The sequence below is a fragment of the Loxodonta africana genome, chromosome 7 (genome assembly GCF_030014295.1).
Source record: "Loxodonta africana isolate mLoxAfr1 chromosome 7, mLoxAfr1.hap2, whole genome shotgun sequence".
NCBI lineage: Eukaryota > Metazoa > Chordata > Mammalia > Proboscidea > Elephantidae > Loxodonta > Loxodonta africana.
Genome location: NC_087348.1, coordinates 63,201,014 through 63,223,477, shown reverse-complemented (window position 1 = coordinate 63,223,477; position 22,464 = coordinate 63,201,014). Strand labels below are relative to the sequence as shown.

General features: G+C 42.0%; 1 protein-coding gene across 6 annotated transcripts in view; it reads left to right on the top strand.

Moving 5' to 3' along the window:
* NAV2 (neuron navigator 2) overlaps positions 1 to 22,464 on the top strand; it is a 459,088-nt gene that overhangs the window by 342,576 nt on the left and 94,048 nt on the right. Inside the window, exon 1 of one of the 6 annotated variants that reach the window (XM_064288349.1) lies at positions 15,630 to 18,016. The exons of the other annotated variants lie outside the window; for them this stretch is intronic. Within the exon in view, the coding sequence (XP_064144419.1) occupies positions 17,991 to 18,016 (26 nt within the window). The 5' untranslated portion in view covers positions 15,630 to 17,990. Of the gene's footprint in view, positions 1 to 15,629; positions 18,017 to 22,464 lie in introns of those variants that run through there. 6 annotated transcript variants of the gene reach the window in all.

Sequence of the window (22,464 nt, the reverse complement as noted above, 5' to 3'; positions counted from 1 at the left end):
GTATAAATTTCTGCTATTTACCTGTCCTTTCTTGAGGGCAAGGACATGTCTTATTCCCCATTGTATCCTCATTACCCAGGGCAAATGAGGAAACTGCCCACATGGGTAGACTAGCTCCAGGTCTTAACAGCTCAGCTTGTTAATGGAGCTAGAATTTACTCCCAAATCTGCCTGTCTCCAAACCCCACCCCTTCTCCATTCTTGAAGACTTCTCACTTGACTCCTTCCTCCCCTAATTGTGGAGAAGGCTTTTCTCTTGAGACACTATCCCTGAGCTCATAGGAAGTGGGGGGGGCGGGGGGGAGGAATTTGTTTTGCAGACATTTGATTTAGAGCCTCATTTACAAGGCTGTCTGCCCCCGTGTATCAAGACTGAACACGACAACACTCATGTGGATTGAACAGCACAGTGCTTGCTCTACGAACAGGGGCTCAAATAAAAGGGAGTCTCCTCTTCCCAGAGTTTGACATCACCTTCCCGTTCCAGCATATGTGGGTGACTCAGGCACCTTGTTTTGCTTTTTGTTCCTAATATGTGAATTTTGAAATCCCAACAGGCCTTCTGCCTCTTAGATTCCAGCAGCTTTAAACATCCTTGGATTTTATAGAAGGGGACCCAAGTCTATAATATGTGTACAGCTGTGGCTCTTATCATAATGCAGACATGCCTCTCATTACTGCTAATTGCAGTTCTACCACCAGGAGATCTGGGCTCAAACCTCCTAGTTCTGTGACTGGTAACCTATTTTATAGCATTGGTTACATAGGCTACATTACAGTGTCTTCTAGGCAGCTGCTCGTTAGGTAAATTAATACCTGGGGGTCTTTTTCCTTCTCTAGGAAACTTTAAGTACTGTAACAGGCTTTCATTTAAGACTGTGCAAGGCTTATTTCACCAGATTGCTATTTGAAAGCTCTAACAAAACACCTTCATGAATAGAGGCTGTAATACCCTTAATCCGCTAAACTTCCTGACATTTTAAACTAAGTGGATTGCAACAAATGAAATCAGGCTTTCCCATCTCTCTGGTCTCTTCCTTTCCTCAGCCTTAGCTGTACCTCTTCAGGACCAAGGTGCTGGGGTACAGATTCTTTCTTGCTACTAGGGCACCAAACTCAAAAAGACCAGGAAACACCATGTATTTTTTTCCAGATTCTAGGTTTCATAATTACCTGGCCTGGACCACAGCTTTTTTTTTTTTTTTTTAAATTTTGTTGTTGTTGAGATTATACACAGCAAAACATACCCCAATTGAACTGTTTCAGCATGTATAATTCAGTGACATTAACTGTATTCTCACACTCCTTTTCTGAGTTGTTCCTCCCTCATTAACATAAACTCAGTGCCACCTAAGGTTCCTATCTAACTTTTCGAGTTGCTGTTACCAGTTTGATTCCACATAGATAGTTCTTAAGAGAGCGTAATGCTCAAGGCAGACATTTTTTTACTAGTTAAGCTAAACTATTGTTTGGTTTTAAGAAGATTTCAGGGAATATTTTTGGTTTAGGGTTTAAAGATTATCTCAGGGCAATAGTTTCAGGAGTTCTTCCAGCCTCCATGGCTTCAGGAAGTCTGGAGTCCATGAGAATTTGAAATTGTGTTCTACATTTTCCCCCTTTTGATAAGTATTCTCTAGACTCTTTAATCAAAGTGTTCAGTAAAAGTAGCCAGGCACCATCCATTACTTCTGGTCTCGTGGAAAAGGAGGTAGTTGTTCATGGAGGCAGTTAGCCACACATTTCCTCCACCTATTCCTGACTCTCCTTCCCCTGTTGCTCTTTTCTTTTAAGACTAGGTTTGGTAAGGATTTTGTTTCTCATTAAAGCTTAGGATTAAAAAAAATTAAAAGTAATTTTCTTCTTTTAAAATATACATATTATGAAAAATGGATAATACAGATAAGCAAAGGCTAGAAGTAAAAAAAATATATCGTAATATCAATACCTAGAGAGATCTACTATTAATAACATTTATGCTTTCCATACTGTTTTCTATGCATGTAAGTACTTATGTATTTAATTTTTTAAAAGACCGAAACTTTCTTGAGCTCTTACGATTTATGAGTCAGGCACTGTTGTAAGCTCTTTAGTTTTCACAACAGCTCTAGGAGTAAGAACTATTATCCGCTGTTGTACAGATGACAAAACAGAGACACATTGCTTAAGCAACATGCCCAAAGTCAGACAGCTAGTAAGTGTTAGAGCCAAGATTTGAACCTAGAAAGTGTGGCTCTATAGTCCTTAGTCTTAACTACTGTACAATACCAAACCAAAAACCAAACCCATGGCCGTTGAGTCAATTCCCACTCATGGTGACCCCATGTGCTACAGAGTAGAACTGTCTCTCAAAAATGAGATTATATTGTATATATTGTTTTATAATCTACTTTTATAATTTGACACTATGGCATAAGGATCTTTTCATGTCAGGATTCATCGGCATCATTTTTTTTTTTAATAATTTTTATTGTGCCTTTTTTTAAGTGAAAGTTTACAAATCAAGTCAGTCTGTCACATATAAGCTTATATACACCTTACTCCATACTCCCACTTACTCTCCCCCTAATGAGTCAGCCCTTCCAGTCTCTCCTTTCATGACAATTTTGCCCGTTTCTAACCCTCTCTACCCTCTCATCTCCCCTCCAGACAGGAGATGCCAACACAGTCTCAAGTGTCCACCTGATACAAGTAGCTCACTCTTCATCAGCATCTTTCTCCAACCCATTGTCCAGTCCCTTCCATGTCTGATGAGTTGTCTTTGGTCCTGGGCCAACAGGTTTGGGGACCATGACCACCGGGATTCCTCTAGTCTCAGACCATTAAGTCTGGTCTTTTTATGAGAATTTGGGGTCTGCATCCCACTGTTCTCCTGCTCCCTCAGGGGTTCTCTCTTGTGCTCCCTGTCAGGCCAGTCATTGGCATCATTTTAAGTGGTCATAAAGTGTTCTATACCAAAACCAAACCAAACCCACTGCTGTCTAGTCGATTCCGACTAACATAGAGGAGCCAAAATTTAGTTAACTGTTTCCCTACTGATGGATGTTTAGATCATTCCATTTCTTTTGTTCTTAGAAACAATAATGCAAAGATCATTCTTGTAGCTAAATGTATGCACACTAGCTTGTTATTCAAATAGAGCCTGCATTCTATATTTTACTTGTAATCCTGATACTTGTGTGTGCAGATGATGCTCTTGAGGCACTAGAGATGAACATAGTGTCAAGTATGTTCTGGCTACTGGTGATGGGGCCACCCTGAACCATTCACACACTTTTTCTATCCTTACTGCATTGTCCCTGGTACCATGTTTGAAAGAAGGTTGGCCGAAGAATGAAGTTTCTGTCTAAAAACCCCACAGCTGAACCTACAAATTTAGCCTCAGTTTGCACTATGCTCTGAAATGAATGAGGGTTTTTATCTTTCTCTAAAATGCGGAAAATATAGAACTAGAAACTACCATGATGTTGCCTACTGTTGGAGTCAGCCACTCCTATGGAATGGGAAAAAGAAGGAAAAAAGAAAGGGTCTATGGGCAAAGTGTTGTCACCAACATACTATGATTCTCACTGCAGTGAGGCAGCTATCAGTGAGGTCAAGACAACATCCCCAATGTGACAAGTACCAGGTTCAATGGCAAAATTCAGAGGTGATTTCGAGCATGGGCTGCAAAACCAGAGCCTGGGGTTTTAGCAGCTGTATGGCCTAGGGCAAGTTACTTAACCCACTGCTTTCCAATTTCCTCATATAAAATGGGGATAACAATACTTACTGCATAGGGGATGTCAGAGGATTAAATAAGGGACGACTAGAAAATTTAGAACAGTAACCACCATGATAAGAACTCAATAAATGGGAGTTTCAAAAATCCCCGAAAGGATACTGGTTTATGAATCAGACAGACTTGTGTTCCAGATTTTAGCTTTAACACATTTTGGCTATGTGAAATTACAATTTACTTAACCTCTCTGAGTCATAGATCATCTGTAAATTACGGGTAATAAAACCTATCTTACTGGGGTATTGTGAGTGTTCATATCAATATTGTACATAAAGTTAGCAGAGTCCTGGGTGCACCGTAGATTTTCAACACCAATAGCAAAATTTATAATCACATAACTATGTGCCAGGCACCAAGTTTTACTTCAAAACAGTTTCTCTCTTCCAGACTAATAGTCAAATGAAAGGAGTTTAATCCTTAACCAGTCTGTAACTTTTCAGCTAGCCACCCCGCTAGGCAAATACCTAGAATGAGTCGGGCTTTGTGCCAAAGTTTTTTTCTCACTTGACTTAAATAAGATTGTGGTTTTGAGATTGTGGAAGGTTTTGTGAATCTTTTTTACAGTCCTCATAAACTCAGAAAGGAAACAATGAAATAAAGCCAAGGTATAGGACAGGTTTTCTTACTAGAGTGACTACTGCCTCCTTGGATGGATATAGGAAGAGTTCCATGAGATGAGGTATTCACAGCACTTGACACAAAGCCTGGCTACCTGGGAAGTCTGCAGTAAATTCACAGGTTGTCCCCAGCAGGGGAGAGATGGAGTAGGAGTCAAATTTACAAGGCAAAGGAATTTTCTTTTTTTATTGTATTTTAGATGAAGGTTTCCAAAACAAACTGGTTTCTCATTCAACAGTTATACACATATTGTTTTATGACATTGGTTAACAACACCTTGACATGTCAACACTTTCCCTTCTCAACCCTGGGTTCCCTATTACCAGCTTTCCTGTCCCTGCCTGCCTTCTAGTCCTTGCCCCAGGGCTAGTGTGCACCTTTCCTTTCATTTTATGGGACTGTCCTGTCTGTGGCTGAAGGGTGCACCTCAGGAGTGACTTCATTACTGAGCTGAAAAGGTGTCCAGGGGCCATAAAGGAATTTTCTTTTGAGAAAGGATTTGATTGGAAGATCTTGGGGTACAGACCTAGAAAACGTTTGTGCTTGATGGAATCTTAAAGAACTTCTGGGGTAGCAGTCTGTTCATTTAATGGTCGAGGAATCTGAGAGCTACAATCAGGAAGTGATTTGGCCAAAGTCACTTGTGGTAACAGATGTGGAATACGAGCTTAGGTCCCTGACTCCTGTTCTAGTGCTTTCTCCACTGTTCTCCAGGGCCAGTATACACAACCCAGAATATCCAAACTGTTTGCTAAAATCAGGGTCTGTTCCAGGCTGCCCATGATTAGCACTTACATGTTTCCCCTCTAGTCTCTTCCATTTGCCCAGATAAACTTCTCCTTCCTCAGCCCCAACCCTGCCTGCTGCCATCAAGTCAATTTGGACTCATAGTGACCCTATAGGATAGAGTAGAACTGCGCAGTAGGGTTTCCAAGGAGCCATTGGTGAATTCAAACTGCTGACCTTTTGATTAGCAGCTGAGCTCTTAACGACTGTACCACTAGGGCTCCACCCTGTCCCATTAGCTCTGGCAATATCTCACCACGCAGGGGACGTAGTCAAGGATGTTCTTGGAGCTGGGGCCACATTAGAAAAAGCCAAAAAGTGACTTTGAAAGATTTGGATCATTACGAATCATCACTAGTCTGTCTTAATTAGAGATGACAGTCCAGCTTCCAAAAATATTTGAACTTTTAGGAATTTTTTATGCATTCCAACACCACTATAAAATACACATCCTTATAGCCAATGGTGTTATTGTAAATTTCCCTTAATTTTTTTTTATTTTAAAAGACCAAATTGCCACATGGATTTCCTTCATTGCCATTTTTTTTTTTTTTCTTCTTCTAAATAACCCTGCTTGTTTTCATTACCAAAGATGCAGGAAGACTTAGCTCTAAATTGTTCCCTGAAACACCTTGACATTTCTGCTCTTTCTCCTTATTGGCCATAGAGATGTTGACTGTCTTAGGCTGGCTTCTCTAGAGAAGCAAAACCAGTGAAACACACACACATTTATATGTATACATATGGAGAGAGATTTATCTCAAGGAAATGGCTTATGCAGTTGTAGATGCTGGCAAGTTCCAGGTCCATGGGTCAGGTGTCAGGCTGGATGGAGGCTTCTCCTGACTCACATAGCTGCAGGGGTGGACAAACCTAAGATTGGCAGGTCAGACAGCAGGCTGCTGGCTTACAGTTTGTGGAGGCCAGTGAATCCCAAGATTAGGAGGCAGTATGGCAGGCCACTGGCTCAAGTCCCAGGAACTGGAGATCAGATGATAATTAGCTGGATGCAGGATCCAGAGCAAGCAAAAGCCAGGGAGCTTTGCCTGAACGTCGACATATATATTGGATACAGGCCATGCCCCCAAGGAAACTCCCCTTACAACTGATTGGCTGATCACTTCAGATCACATCATGGAGATGGTTACATTATATCCCAAAATGTGGGATAACTACATCATTACATAACCGCCAAACCACTGAGAATCATGGCCCAGCCAAGTTGACACACAACCTTAACCATCACATTGATGCAGGAATTTTTGTCACTATTGTTCTTAGCCAAAAGTTTTTGGGATGGGGTTTTATGGGGTAATCTAGGTTTTACTATTTAGAAGGCTACATCTAGGCACAAGTTTTAAAATTTTCACCAACTTGTCAGCCTTCCAGCATTGCATAGCATTCCTGTACAAGCAGCCTACATACACAGTTTTCTGACTTGAAGGACAATAATCTTTTTTTCCCTATAATGTGCTCTCGGGCTTATTGTTCTTCTCTTTCATGGCATTTATCATGGTTTGCAATTAAAGGTATTTGTTTTTCATTTGACTGCCTGGCACTCCTCACCCCCACCCCCACTCGTGCCTTACATGCCCACCAGATTATAAGCTCCATGAGGGTAGAGAGAGACCTTTTATCTTTTGCACATCATTGTCTCCCCAACACAATGTATAGCACATAAAAGTCAACACCCAGCCAATATTGTAAGGAGAACACTCACTGGAAATATAGTAGGAGCCTCCATGAACTACTACCTTTCTTTGCCATAAGACCAGAAAAAATGATGGTGCTTAGCTACCATTACTGAATGTTTTGATCAAAGACCAAGTGGATGGGTCCTGATCAAAAGGAGAAAAATTGTGGAACAGAGCTTCAAATTCATGTGGAAACCAGACTTACTGGATCCATTAAGACTGGGGGAGCCCCTGAATCTATTGCCAAGAAATAATCTTTAATGCTTGAACCAAAACAATCCCATGAAGCCATCGTTAAACTAAACAACAAGATTTTTGTCTTGAGCATTGTGCTCTTATAAAGAAGTATCTATGTGAGTTCAAATTGATAACAGTTAGTTAAAGCACAGATGAGAACTTTAAGGGGATGAGAGTCTAAATTAATGGTGGTGAAACAATATAGGTAGAGATAGTGAGAATGGTGATACATTGTGAAGTATGTAACCAATGTCATTGAATTGTACATGCAGAAATTATGAATAGATCTACAGTTGTGTATATTGCCACCAAAAATAAAAATTAAAACAAAACATATATATATATACACACACATATACATACATGCATACATACATATATACACACACACACATATAGTAGGAGCCATTATAGTATAGAATTTGGTTTAAAAAAAAAAAGTGTATCTAAATTGGACTGTGCCCAAGACTATCAGAAGTAGCTAAAGGACTCTGGAATAACTTGTCAATAGCCCTGCCCCATTAAATGTGACCTACAGGTGTTCACTACTCTAAGCAGTGTGGCATCATGGGACAGAACATTTGGATTTGGCATGTGAGGGTCTGGGCTTTAGTCTGCTGTTCACCAGTGGTATGATTCTGGGCAAACCATCTAGATTTTGTGAGCTCCAGCTTCTTTTTCTGTAAATAGGGATAAAAATACATGTTAAGAGAATTTAAAAATTGAGTGAGATGAGATTTATTGGCAGTAAAGCCTATACATTTCATTGAAAATACTTTGGCCGCACAGTCCCACGTTAGACTGCCACTTTAGTTAGTGGTGGTCAATTGGCACCCTGTTAGAAATGGCCTCATTTATGCTGGATTGAGGACCGAATTTCCGGATGTGTGATTTTTAGGCTGAAGATGCTGGAACCTATGTAGTCATGTACTCCAGCCTGCTCAGTCCAAGGTTTTATTAATAAGCCTCAGGGTTCTGATTCAGAATGAGAAGGGAGTAAACAGACTGGATACTCTTCCTGATGAATGAAGCCCTTTGTTTGAAGATTAAGGAGTATGTGTGCTTATATGTACAAGTGCCCACAAATGTAGGCTCCAGACAATCTCAAAAATTAACTAACTAAAGGTAATGGAAGCTGCAACTCCACAAGATAAAACATCTGCAGCTGACATGTAGCCCAATCTGTTTTTACAGTGAGATTGGAGGACAGTATCACATCCTCACTGGAAAAGTAGGAAGGGAACCGCAAGCTACATAAATGTGAAGAACAAGCCAGACCAGGACTGAGTGGAAGCAGTGGTTCTACCTAAGAACCTTAAAAAGAAAGAAGGACTTCTTACTTTCCTGTAGGTTCTAATTCCCAGAAAAGAATGGGGGAGACGGAGAAAAAGTCAGACGCACCCTGACTGGTCTCCAAAGCTCCTTATTGACACCTCACCACGATCAGTTGATCCTAATGGTTTTGGGGATTCTTTAGAGGGTAGATTTTCTTTTCCATTAGCACCATCCTCCCCCTACCTTACTAGGCTCCGGGCTCCGGGCTCCAGGCTCCAAGCAGGGTAGCCACCTTTCAGTTCCTTAAAAACACCCAGCACTTCCTTCCCTCTGGCCTTTGCACTTCACATCCCCTTTGCCTACCTCCTGGCCCCCTGGTTTTGATGGCCAGCTGCCTCTTACCTTTCACATCTAGGTTAAATGTCACTTCCTGACAACAGCCTTTTCTGATGACTCTCTTTAAAGTGCCCCCTGTTATTCTCTTTCACAGCACCTTATTTCCTTCATCACTTAACCACACCATCCTTACTGATTTCATTTTTTGCCTTCTCTAAGTAAATAAACAAGTTTCATGAGAATGGAGAAATCTTTCTTTTACTCTCCTGTATATTCTCAATATCCAGTATGTCTGGTACAGGTTCAAAAATAAAACAAAACCCATTGTTGTTGAGTCAGTTCTGACTCACAATGACCCTATAGGACAGAGTTGAACTGTTCCCAAGGAGCGGTTGGTGAATTTGAACTGCCAGTCTTTTGGTTAGCAGCCTGAGGTCTGAACCGCTACTCCCTCAGGGCTCCTGAAATTAGATACTCAGTAAATGCATGTTGAATGTTGGTCATGTTCTACCCCAAAGCAATCTGATTGCTTATAAATTTTGTTAAAAATCACAAACTAGCGATTACTTCTGCGTTTCCAAGGCTTTGCTGAAGACCCCAGGACTATTGCTTCTTTTCTCATTCTCTACAGCTGACCACGCTCAGTAAAATTCCACCTCAGGCAGTGCTTCTCACTTTCACAGATCTTCTTTTAACCCCTTATCTTCCCAGTCTTGTTCATTCATCCTAGAAGAGGCTTCCTTCCTTCCTTTCTCTCCTTTCTTCTGTTAGCAAGTAAAAAGAAGGTAGCCCATCCGAGTGTAAGACTGGTTCCTGAATAAGAAAACAAAAAGTCATACTATAAAGCAAAATTAAACCTTTGTAACATCAGTGCTATAAAACTTAGGAGTTCAGAGCCCTTAACCTAAGCTTATGGAAAGGCTTCAAGGGATCAGTGAATCCCTGAAATTATGTGCAAACTATTGTCTGTATGTATATTTTCCCCGGAGACAAACCTGAGTTTCCAAATGGGTTTGTGAACAAATAAAAGCTTAAGACGTATTGAGCTAAAGTCCTTGAAAGTGCCTCAGAGTTCCCAGGAGGGGTAAGTAAGATGTTCAGTTCTCTGCTTTATCCTCCTGTAGTTAATTGGTCCAGGACCCCATCTCCAGTGCTCCAATCACTTGCCTAGGCACTTAGAACAAAGCAGACACCACTCCTGTTCACAGGGTGCTTACTGGATTTGGGGGAAGCACACAGTATGGTAGAAAGTGACTGGGCAGGTATCTGGGGAGAAATCTCTGAGCAAGTAACATCCTAACCAAGACCTAAACAAAGAGGAAAAATGGGGGAGAGCATTCTGGGCAGAAGGAACCACAGTGCACGGGCCTATGAAATGGAAAGAAGGCTGGCACGTTTGAGGGCCAAAGTAGGCCCTGTATTTGTACATAACAAAAAGGTGGGAAAGATGGAGTCGACAGGAGCCAGATCACATATGACCTTCTAGATCAAAGGAACAAGTTTGGATTTTATTCTAAGTTCTCCAGGAATGTGAAACAATCCGATACACACTTGAGATCAATGTCCCTCATGTGTGGAGAAGGACCCTAGGAGGGCTGCATGATTGAGGAGGTGGCTGTTGCAGGAGAGAAATGATGGTGGCTTGGACCAAGGTTATCCTACTGTAAATGCTGAGTAGTTGTAGTGGTCAAGTTCAGGGTGTGTTTGTTAATGGATCATATAGGAGGCAAGAAGGAATGGGAAAAGTAAGGATGGATAATGGATAGTCATATATTGACTGAGATGAGGGAGGCTTTGGGTTTGGGGTATAGGCAAATTTGAGGAGTTATGAGCAGTTTTGTGTAAGGTGCATTAGGTTTGAGATGTGTTGAGTATATAAAGGGGGACTTTACAGTTGTTTGCGTATACACAGTATTTGAAGCCATGAACGAGATCACCTAGAGAAAGACTGTATGTAGAGAAACAAAGGGGATTAGGGACAGAGGCCTGGGGTGCCAACATTTGGAGATCTGGTAGAAGAGAGGAGTAGGGTGAGCAAAGGAGACTGAGAGGCAAAGCCGGTGAGAGAAGAGCAAACCAGGTGTGTATGATGGCATGGGAACTCAGAGAAGAAACCAAGTCAAGAAGGAAGAAGCTGTGACTGAAGATTGTTGAAACATTAAATGTCTTGTTGTTGTTGTTGTTAGGTGCCGTCGAGTCGGTTCCGACTCATAGCGACCCTATGCACAACAGAATGAAACACTGCCCAGTCTTGTTACATTTATATTTACCACAATACAAAAAGAGTGGGGAGAAAAAATAAGATACCATCAACCCTGCTAAATGCTGCTGATACTCAAGTAGGCTGAGAACAAAAAATTGACCATTGGCTTTGGCAAGAAATAAGCCCTTGATGTTTTTGGAGGGAGTAGAAAGTGGTTTCAGTAGAGTAGTAGGGAGAAAAGTCTGACTGGAGTGAGTTGAAGAGAGAATAGGACATGAGAACCTGGATACAGACAACTTCTCTGAGGTATTGTGTTATATAATATGGAGCAGAGACTAGCATGGTTGTTGAGGAGGCTGTGGGTATGGGGTCAAGGAAGTTTTTGTTTTATTTGTTGAGATGGCTGATAAATTTCTTTGCCAGTATGAAAGAATCAGTAAGGAGAGAGAAATTGACAGTGTTGAAGGAGAAGGAGCAATGTGACTTCATTAGTATTGTTTTAATAAAGTACTTATTAAAAATAAGTGAACATAATAAGACAGGAATACCTGCTTTTGCCACTTCTATTCAACATAATAGTGGAAGTTCTAGCCAGGGCAATTAGACAAGAAAAATAAATAAACATGGATTGTACTGGACAATGGATTGGAGAGGGGTGCTGGTGAGGAGTGAGCTTCTTGGTTCAGGTGGACACGTGAGACTATGTTGGCATCTCCTGCCTGGAGGGGAGATGAGAAGGTAGAGGGGGTTACAAGCTGGTGAAATGGACATGAAAAGAGAGTGGAGGGAGTGAGCGGGCTGTCTCATTAGGGGGAGAGTAATTGGGAGTATGTAGCAAGGTGTATATAAGTTTTTGTGTGTGTGAGAGACTGAAAAAATTATGAAAAGAAATAAAAGGATCCATGTTGGAAAGGCAGACGTAAACTACCTCTATTCACAAATGACGTGATTTTTATGTTAAAAAACAAACAAACAAAAAAAAAAAACCTGAAGAATATGTGCGTACACAAACTCTTAGAGCTAATAAATGAATTCAGGAAAGATGCAGGATATAAAGTCAACACACAAAAATTGGTAGTGTTTCTATACACTAGCAGTGAACAACCTGAAAAGGAAATTAAGAAAGTAATTCCATTTACAATAGCATCAAAAAGAAGAAAATACTTAGGAAAAAGTTTAACCAAGGAGGCATAAGACTTTACATGGACAGTTAGAAAACTTTGCTGAAAGAAATTGAAAAAGGCCTAAGTAAATGGAAAGGCATCTTGTGTTTATGGATTGGAACACTCACTATTGTTAAGATGACGATACTTCCCAAAGCAATATACAGATTCAGTGCAATCCCTATCAAAACTCCAATGGCACTTTTTTTCAGAAATGGAAAAACTCATTCTAAAATTCTTAATGGAATTTTTCAGTCTTGAAAAAGAAGAACAGTTGTAGGATTCACACTTCCCATTTCAAAACTTAATCCAAAACTAAGGGAAGATATATAGACCAATGGAATAGAATTGAGTACTGAGAAGTAATCCCTCACATCTGTGGTTAATTGATTTTCAACAAGAGTGCTAATGGGGAAAGAATAGTCCCTTCAACAAATGGTGCTTGGACAACTGGATATCCATATGTAAACGAATTAAGTTGGGTACTTACCTTATACCATGTATAAAAATTAACTCAAAATGGAATAAAGACCTAATATTAAGAGCTAAAACTGTGAGAAGAAAATACAGGGATAAATATGCTGACCTTGCATTAAGCAACAGTTTCTTAGATAGGACACCAAAAGCACAAGCAACAAGATGAAAATAGATAAATTGGACTGAATTAAAATTAAAAACTTTGTTCATCAAAGGACACTATCAAGAGAGTGAAAAGACCACCCACAGAATTGGAGAATATATTTACAAATCACATATCTGGTAAGAGTGTAATATCTAGAAAACATAAAGAACTCTCACAACTCCACAGCAAAAAGACAAACAGCTCAACCAAAAAATGGACAAAAATACTTGGATATTTTTCCAAGAAGATATACAAATGGCCAGTAACCACATGAAAAGATGCTCAACATCATTAGTCACTAAAAACCTATTGCTGTGGAGTCGATTCCTACTAATAGCGACCCTATAGGACAGAGTAGAACTGTCCCATAGGGTTTCCAAGGAGTGGCTGGTGCACTTGAACTGCTGACCTTTTGATTAGCAGCTGAACTCCTAACCACTGCACTACCAGGGCTCCCATTAATCACTAGGGAAATACAAATCAAGACAACTTCACACCCACTGGGATGGCTGTTATAAAAAAAATGGGGAAAAAATGTTAGAGAGGATGTGGAGGGATTGGAACCCTTGTATATATATTGCTGATAGGAATATAAAATAGTGTAGGAACAGTAGAAAACAGTTTGGAGGTTACTTAAAAATTGAACATAGAATTACCATATGACCCAACAATTCCACTCCCAGGTATCTACCCAAACAAATTTAAAGCAAGGACTCAAACAAATACTTGTATGCAAATGTTCATACCAGCATAATTCTTAATAGCCAAAAGGTAGAAACAACCCCATTAACAGATGAATGGATAAATTAAATGTGTTATGTACATACAAAGGAATATTACTCAGCCATACCTACCTACGGTTGCCATCCAGTCAACTCCAGCTCATAGCGACCCTACAGGACAGAGTAGAACTGCCCCACAGGGTTTCCAAGGAGCAGCTGGTACACTCGAACTGCTGACCTTTTGATTAGCGGTCAGGTTCTTGAACCACTGTGCCACCAGGGCTCTACTCAGCCATAAGAAGGAATGAAATTTTGATACGTACTACAATGTGGGTGAACCTTGAAACCATGCTAAGGGAAATAAGTCAGACACAAAATGACAAATATTATATTATCCCACTTACATGAAATATCTAGAGTTGATAAATTCGTAGAGACAGAAAGTAGTGTAGAGGTGACTATGGGCTTTGGGGAGAGGGATGGAAGAGTTATTGCTTAATGGGGTGATGAAAAGTTTTGGAAACAAATAGTGGAGATGGTTGCACAACATTGTGTTTGTCGTTAATGCAATGAATTTTACACATAAAAAGTGGTTAAAATGGCAGATTTTAAGTTACATGTATTTTACCACAATAAAAAATGCAAAAAAAAAAAAAATTGACCGTTTTTAAGGTTTATGTGAGTATGTTTTCAGTTTTGTCTAATTGCTGATTGTATTCCAAGAATAAAGTTTTCTTTTACTTTTTGATACCTAGATGGAGTTCATAAACCACTTTTTGGTTTAAAACATGGCTCTATGAGCTAAGCTGGGAAGCTTAATCTCGTTAGGAACATTGTTTCAATGGAGAAAACTATTGTGACTTCCAGACAGCCTTTTAGAGGGCCTTTGGAATTTAGCCTGTTTAGAAGCTGTAGTCACAAATGACATGGGAAGATTAGTTCTTTGAAAAGTGCCAAAGCGCATCTACCATCATAGCATTGGTTGACCTACCTTCCTTTTTTCTCTTCTCCATTGCCTGGATCTCTCTTATCTTTCATAGCGTGAAAAAGCCATGATTGAATTTGAACCTATAGCTCCAAAGAATTCAGAGGCTTTCATATTAAAGGCCTGGTTCTTACTTTTAACCACAGAAAGAAAGAGGCACCCTTAAAGCACTCTGTCTTGTGTAACATATACTTGCCCTTGTAAAACTGTGCATCATCAAAATTATATATTTAGTGTTGTAGGGGATTTACACGAACTTTTATTTACATTGACTCCTTTATTACCCTCTCCAGGGCAACCCTCTGACTCAGAGCAAAAGCCTAAATGCTAATCAGAACTTTCCAGGCCCTACTTGATTGGCATTCTCCTTCCCTCTACCCTTGCCCCTCTGACCTGACCTCCTCAGCTCTCTTTGGTTCACTGCTCACTTCTGCTCCAACCATACTGGGCTCTGGGCTCTTAGAACCTGCAAGTTGTTTCCTGCCTCAAGACCTTTGCCCTGATGTTTCCTCCCTTGGAAGGCTTTTACCCCAGATATCCAAATAGCCAATTCCCACACCACTTCTTTCAGCTCTGTAGTAAACACCATCCCCTCAGCTGCCCTTCCCTAGCCACCTATGTAAAAAATTCAGATATCCCAGTGGATAAATCATGTCACCTTCCCTACATTATTTTTTTCCTTAGCATTTATCACTATCTAAAATCCTGTATAATTTATATTTTATCTTCTTCCATTATAAATTTCACCACTTAAAGGTAAGGTCCCTGAGAGGAGGAAATTTTTCATCTGCCTTGACGACTACTATATCCTCATCACTTAGAACAGTGCTTGGTATATAGCAGGTGTTCGTTAAATATCAGTTAGTTGAATGAATGAATAAATGAGTGGAGAGACATCCCCTAGGTTACCTTGATGTTTAATCTGAATTTTTATATATTTGCTATATGGTCGCTATGAGTCAGAATCAACTCAATGGCAACGGGTTTTGTTTTGGTTTGGTTTTCTTATATTTGCTTAAAGCAAGGAACAAATGTAGGGATGTCAGAATTTTGTGTGTGTGTGTGTATATATATATATATATATATATATATATATATGCACATGCATGTCTGAGTGTATTCAAAGTCCCTGGGTGGCACAAAAGGTTTGCTGTCAACTACTAACCTAAAGGTTGGGGGTTCGAGCCTACCCAGCGGTACCGTGTAAGAAAGGCCTGAAGATCTGCTTTCATTAAAATTACAGCCAGGAAAACCCTATGGTTTCTACTTTGGATATGTATGTATATGTTGGAGTCCCTGAGTGGTGCTAATGGTTAAGCACTTGACTACTAACCAAAAGGTGGTTGGTTCAGCTCACCCTTGGTGCCTCAGGATAATGGCATGGTGATCTGCTTCCGAAAGGTCACAGCCATGAAAACCCTATGAAGCACACTTCTACTGTGCCACACATGAGGTCTCCATCACTCAGAATCCACACAATGGCAACTGATTTGTTTTTGTTGTTTGGCTTATATGTGTATGTGTACACACACACACACACATACACACACGTACAGCCCTGGTGGCACATCGGTTAAGAGCTTGCCTGCTAACCAAAAGGTCAGCAGTTCAAATCTACCAGCTGCTTCTTGGAAACTCTATGGGGCAGTTCTACGCTGTCCAATAGGGTTGCTATGAGTCGGAATCAACTAGACAGCAACATGTTTTTTGTTGTTGTTGTTGTTATACATATGTCTTCAATGAGCCCTGCTAGCACAACAGTTAAGCCCTCGGCTGCGAACTGATAGGTTGGCAGTTCAAACCCACCTAGTGTCTCTGAGGGAGAAAGACCTGGCAGTCTGCTTCCGTGAAGATTAGTCTAGAAAACCCTTTGGGGAAGTTCTGCTCTGTCACAGGGGGTCTCTATGAGTTGAAATTGACTTGAGGGCATCCAACAACAGCAACGTAGTTGATGCCATACACAGAGTTGCGGCTCCATTCTATCCAAATTGCCCTGAAGTCAGCCAGATTTTCTAACCAGTTCTCTTGTGAAGATGAATTCAGTTCCAGGGACAACAGAGCAGGTGAGAAGTGGTTTAAGGCATCTTTGTCAACCGGAGCTTGGGTTCATCCTGACTGTTTGTGCCAATAAACCTGAACTGCACCCCTAGAAGCTGCCCCTTCCCCCTGCAGATGCTTGCTGCTGTTTTTCATCTGGGGGAGGGCCCTGAGGGATGAGATGTGAATGATTAACTCCAGTTGAGAGTCCCTCAAGATTACAATCTCTGCTCCGAGACACATTTGCTTTTCCATTCACCTGGGAAGCTCTACCAGACCCTGGTTTCCTCTCTGAGCTGACCTTTCATTCCCTCCTCTCGGGTGGGGGAGGAATGGTGTGCTTCATTCCCCTTTGAAAGGCTTCTGTTTGCTGAGCAAACGCTGACCACACAGGGCCCCCACTTGGAGGCAGTTATTGCTTCCTTTCCTAAACACCCCCCAGGCCAGCAACCCCCTCCTCTCCTAGTTCCTCCAGCAGCTCAGGCCAGAAGGAGAACCTTTCTCAGGGAAAGTCTTTGAAAGCTGCCAGGAGCCCACTGGTAGGATTTTTGGAGGAGTAGGGGTTTTGGAGAGCATCTTAATCCTTCTTCATTTTGAAATAAAAGCTTGTGGCTGTAACATACTTTTGCTTTTGAATTCTCAATAATAGAACAGTTGTCCATTGTTCATGGCATCTGTTTACATAGTTCCTTCTGAATTCCTTGATTACAGGTTTTAATAGGGATTAGTTAGTGCAACCCCTTCCCATCCCAGAACTGGGGCTCTCTCCTGTCCTACCTCCCCTTCCAGCCTCTGCACCACAATGCTTAGTGTAGCTGTGCAGAGTCTGAGATTCTTTTCCTTTTAAAGTATTATGAGAAATTAATGCATATTTTTGTTGGCACTGCATCAAAATTGACATCACAGGAAATAATGTATGTAGCTGTTTACTGTGTGGCTAGATATCATTCCCCCTTTGAGTTCAGAAGATCTCTCTGTGGGCTAATCATTTTAATCAAATGCGTTGTATTCAGACGTCGATGGAATGAGCTAAGAAATTTATGGTCATTGATTTTTTTTTTTCATTATTAAAAGTAGCACTTTGGGCTGTAAAGATTTTCTTTCAAGTTTTTAGTATGTTCTATAGGAATTTAAAATATTTTTCGTGTCTAGATTTTCTTCAGCTTCACCTGCTGTTAGATTCGCCTTGGACCATTCTGAGGGCACTGCCACTCGGTGCTTTACGGTAATGGTTTCAGAGTTTAGTGTTAGCCTTTGCTTTGCTGAAACTTTTCACAGCTGACTTGGTACTGGCACCAAGACCTGACCTCTCGTTCCTCCAGCACTTTTGAGGTTAATTTCATTGAGGGATCAGATTTCTTTCCTGGGAAGGGAACGGTGATTCCCTTCTAGCTAGGCTTTAGTAGCAGAGCTGCTGGGTGCCTGGGATTCCCTGTCCCGGCGTGGCTGGCTGGATTGGCTGGCGGAGTTGCCATCCAGTGAGATCCATTCAGGTTCTTTGTTCGCTGTTCTCCAAGGATCACTATGTAGTGAAATGCTCTGGCCTAGGAACCTTGCAAGGTAGGATGATCTCCTAAAATTTCCGGGGCCAGGATGTGGTGTGTGTGTTGTCTTGTTGTTCCTTAGGTGGTATTAGAAACTCAGACAGAGCTGCTGCCAAAATCATCGTGGGCTATGGGTTGGGAGGTCACAGGTCGTGCAGTTCAGCACCCTTGACCCTCCTACCTCCATCCCCTTTTATTCTAACCTTGGATGGTTTCAGAGGAAGCCGGGGCATTCTCAAACGCCCTTGGTTCACCTGAATAGTGTCAGTATTTTCCAGACCATATTATCAAATTAGTCTGCCAAGCCTGAAAAATTGGGTGTTGATCACACAGCTGTCTTAAATCCTTATTCCATGCTTTCCGGGGAGACTTCTGAGCTCTGGGGGAAGGGTGAGCTGGAAAGAGGCTGTGAGGCCCCGGGCCAGGGCTGCTAGTGGTTCAGAGGGCCCTGATTAAAATGACTTGCAGTTGGAGGTTTCATTTGTAATCTAAGGAGCCGAGTGAACTTGTGGTTGTGTTTGCTAATACTGAAAATTACTGGGTAGTTCCCCCCCCACCCCCCTTTTTCCCTTTCTGGAAACTAGGCTTCAGGAGAGATGGCCAAAAAAAAAAAAAGTTGCCTATGTGTTGGTTCCAACTTATAGTGACCCCATGTGTGTCAGAATAGAACTGTACTTCATGGGGTTTTCACGGATGATTTTTCAGAAGTAAGTCGCCAGGCCTTTCTATCGAGGCACTCCGGATGGATTAGAACCTCCAATCTTCAGGTTAGCAGCTGAGCTCGTTAATCATTTGCACCACCCAGGGACTCCGGGAGAGATGGTGGGGGTGGGGGGGTTAGGCATGAGAACTTTTCTTGCTGTGTTAGAGCCTTTGTAGCTGTCCAGATAGCCACATTTATGTTTTTAAGCCAGGCGAGGAAAGGAGAAAACAGTATTCATTACCACCTACTATGTGCCAAGCATTTAACAGTCACTGTTTCATTTAATTTTCATTGTAAAGCCAGCAAGATTATCCTCAATTTAGAGATGAGGCAGTAGGGACTCAGAGAGGTTAAGTAACTTGCTCAAGGTCACACAGCTAGCAAAATGTAAAGTGGGATTACAATCTAGATCCTGTCTGCCACTCTGTCTTCCCTGGTGGGCTTGGCAGATGGGCTCAGGATAGTTTTATCTGTAAATTTAAATGCTGGTTTAGCTGGCTGAAGAGGGCTTTTCATTCTGGAGGGCTCACCAAAGTGCACATGATGCTTGCAAGCATGGCCTGCCTAGGCTTCCCAGATTCTGCTTGTTTGGGGGTGAAGGATGTATATTTAGAAGCAGCCTTGCTTTGGCAGCAAGACCTACCTGGGAGTTACTTCCCTGATCTCCTTGAGGCTCCTGGGGTGGTGAATGGATCCATGGCTGGAGCTATGGCTAGTACTGGTTCAGCAGAGGGAGGAGCTTAAGTGGAAGCAAATCTGAGAGGGGCCTTAGAAGGCCAGTGACCTTGGAGCTGGCCTTGAGCTGCTGGGACCATACCTTGGAAATCTGGGGCCTTATCCCGAAAAGCTGAGTTTATTGAGTCTTGGAGGGAGAAGATGTACACCCAGTGCGTTAGTGCTGACCCAAGCTGCTGGCTAGCTGCTCACATATGTGCTGGGTGGGGGTGGGGAGGGGTGCTAATTAGCTAGGGCTGAGTTTCTCTTGGGCTCCAAAGCTAATTTTGAATGTTTCTTGACCCGAGTTCCCTTCCCCTTCCCTTGCCCCAGAAGGGATAAGTTTAGGGACAAGTCCTCCAAACTGCAAAGTGAGACCGCCTTGGCTTTAGGGGACAACTGCCTCCCTCAGCTGTTCTGTTTTGTATCATTCGGGTTCCTAGACCCCTAAGATGTATCAGGAACTGTGTATGCGTGTGTGTTGGCGGGGGGTGGTATTGGGACTCTTAGCCCTCCACCCACTCAACGTCTTAAAACAACCAGCCATGCCCTATTTGGGATAGCCTTTTTTTTTTTTTTAAATACTTGGAGTTATTTTAAGGATAATTTGATTATATTATACAGTGTCTGGACTTTTTGGATGATAGGTGGCAGTGATCTATTTAAGAGCACCTTTTTCTCTACTCTTAAACCTTGGGTCAATGTGGTTAAGAAGAGCTTGGGCTTTGGAACCCAGCCACTCTTATTAGTTCTGGTACCTTGAACTAAAAGGCCACTTAGCCTGTCAAAGCCTCAATTTCCACCTCTGTGAAAAGGGGGCATTAATAGTTTGTGCTTCATAGAGTAACAGAGAGGAGTATGTAGGGTAATGCGTATAAAGAACGTGGTGTGATGCCTGTCTACTATTAGAACCTTTCACAGTGTGTCAGTGCTCACTCTTTTCATTAGCTATGATACGCTCATGTTGTGCATTGATGTTTAGGGTAAACATATCTTCAGGTAATTGGAAAACCGGGAGGGATTTTGTTGAGATCCCTGGCAAATGCTATCGGCCGAGGACCAAGTATCAGCAGCCCTCTCTGGAGGAGCCTTGGAGGAAAGAGGAATTTGGTGTAGCCGAGGTCAACAGACAAGCTGGTGCCTATTGTAACAATGAAGGTCTAAGGCATCTGGACCAGAGCTCTGGGCTTCTAACCCAACCCTGCCCCTGGAGCCAAAGGGAAGAATTTCATGCTTACTCCAGGACCACCTACTTGTCCTAGGAATGAGTTACCAAAACCAGGACAAAGGTGCTGTGGGGTGAAACTCAACCCCGGGGCATTCTAAGCACTGCTAAATCCTCCTGGAGCCCTCTTTATGGGGTTCGTGTTTCCCTCTCTCCACCCCAAATGAGGCCTTGCACCTGGCACTGTCTGTTGAAGCCGCTTCTGTCCTGAGACCCTGTTCATTTCTGGCAGCAAGAAGAAGCAAGTTCTTTCACTGGGCCCTTATCTATTTCATGATGTGGGCATGCATCTCCTTCCTCCATTCCTTGCAGGTTCCCTGGATCCTGGGCAACAACTGACATAAGCTGGTTCTCTCCAGTGTGCCTAGAGATCGGTACACACATTATGTGATTTGGTCCAGACAAAAGGCTTCTGAGGACGGAGTGTCCCTAGCACTGTATCACACAGGAGGAAACCTGGGTCTCTGAGAGATTAAAGTGGTCTGACAAAGGAAATAGTAGAGCCAGCATTCAAACACAGATCTGTTTTTAATTTTTGCTCCAGTGTATATGCTGCCTCCCTCAGGAGCCTTGGGGCATAGTAGTATCCTTGCCCACTGCTAGATGCTTAAAAAAACAAAAACAAAAACAAACCAGTGCCAGTGAGTCAACTCACGGCTATCCCCTGCATGTCAGAGTAGAACTCTGCTCTGTAGGGTTTTCAATAGCTGTGACCTTTCGAAAGTACTAGATTGCCAGGCCTTTCTTCTGAGGCATCTCTTGGGTGGATTCGAACCACCAACCTTTCGGTTAGATGCTAAAGAAGACTAAATTTGCTGGGTTTAATGTCCTAATTTACCCTTGCATTAATTCAAGCTCAGGTTCTGGGTCATTTTGCACCAGAACAGCAAGCTATGTAGGCTGATTTCAGGAGTAGAACCCAGAGAGAGGTGGCTTGCTTGTGATTATTTGAATAACTGTATCTTTAGCGAGGAAAACTTTGAAATCCTTTTGATAGACATGATAGGTGTTTATTAAGGTGTGTAAAGTGAATAAACAGATGAGGTGGTTGAACACTCTTGAGTCTGCTTCTGAATTCCAGTTCCAACAGTTTCTAACCTTTCTAATCTTGGGTCTGTTCTCTCCAAGCCTCAATTGCCTCATCTCTAAAATGGGCATAATATTCTTAGTACTTAGCTCATTGTACTAACCCTTTGCTGTCGAGCCGATTCAGCTCATTGTACTAACCCTTTGCTGTCGAGCCGATTCAGCTCATTGTACTAGTGAGGAAAATGTTAAAAACAGTGCCTGGCACAAAATAAAAGAATAACAAAATAAGCTCTCAATAAATGTTGATTGTTTTTGTCATAGAGTTGTGAGGGTTAAATGAAATAATTCATGTAATGTGATTCACAGGGAGTCTGGCACAACTTTAAACTTCAATTCAAGTTGGCTATTATCATTCTCAGTGGACTTTGCAGGGGGCCTGTTGCATTCTTTAAAGATGAGTTTTGTTAATGGGCCCCAACAGTAGTTTGAGGAGATAATGCCCTTGAGAGAAAACTTCCTGGGGAGGACATAGTTAACATACCTGTCTGGTGGGAAATGTAGGGAGCCAACCCTTCCCCTTCCCCAGGGGTTACTACTAAGCCTACAGTTGGGTTTGCTCACTCATCCACACCAAAGGATCTCAGGCTGCTTGGGCCCTGGGGTTTCACTGGAACAATAGCCTTGAACAATAGCCAGAAAACAAGTTCCACCAGTCTGGGCTTTTGCAACTGAATACAGCTGTCTGTCGGGGGAACACTTGGCTACGTGAAGGGCCCTGCTCTGATTCCATAGC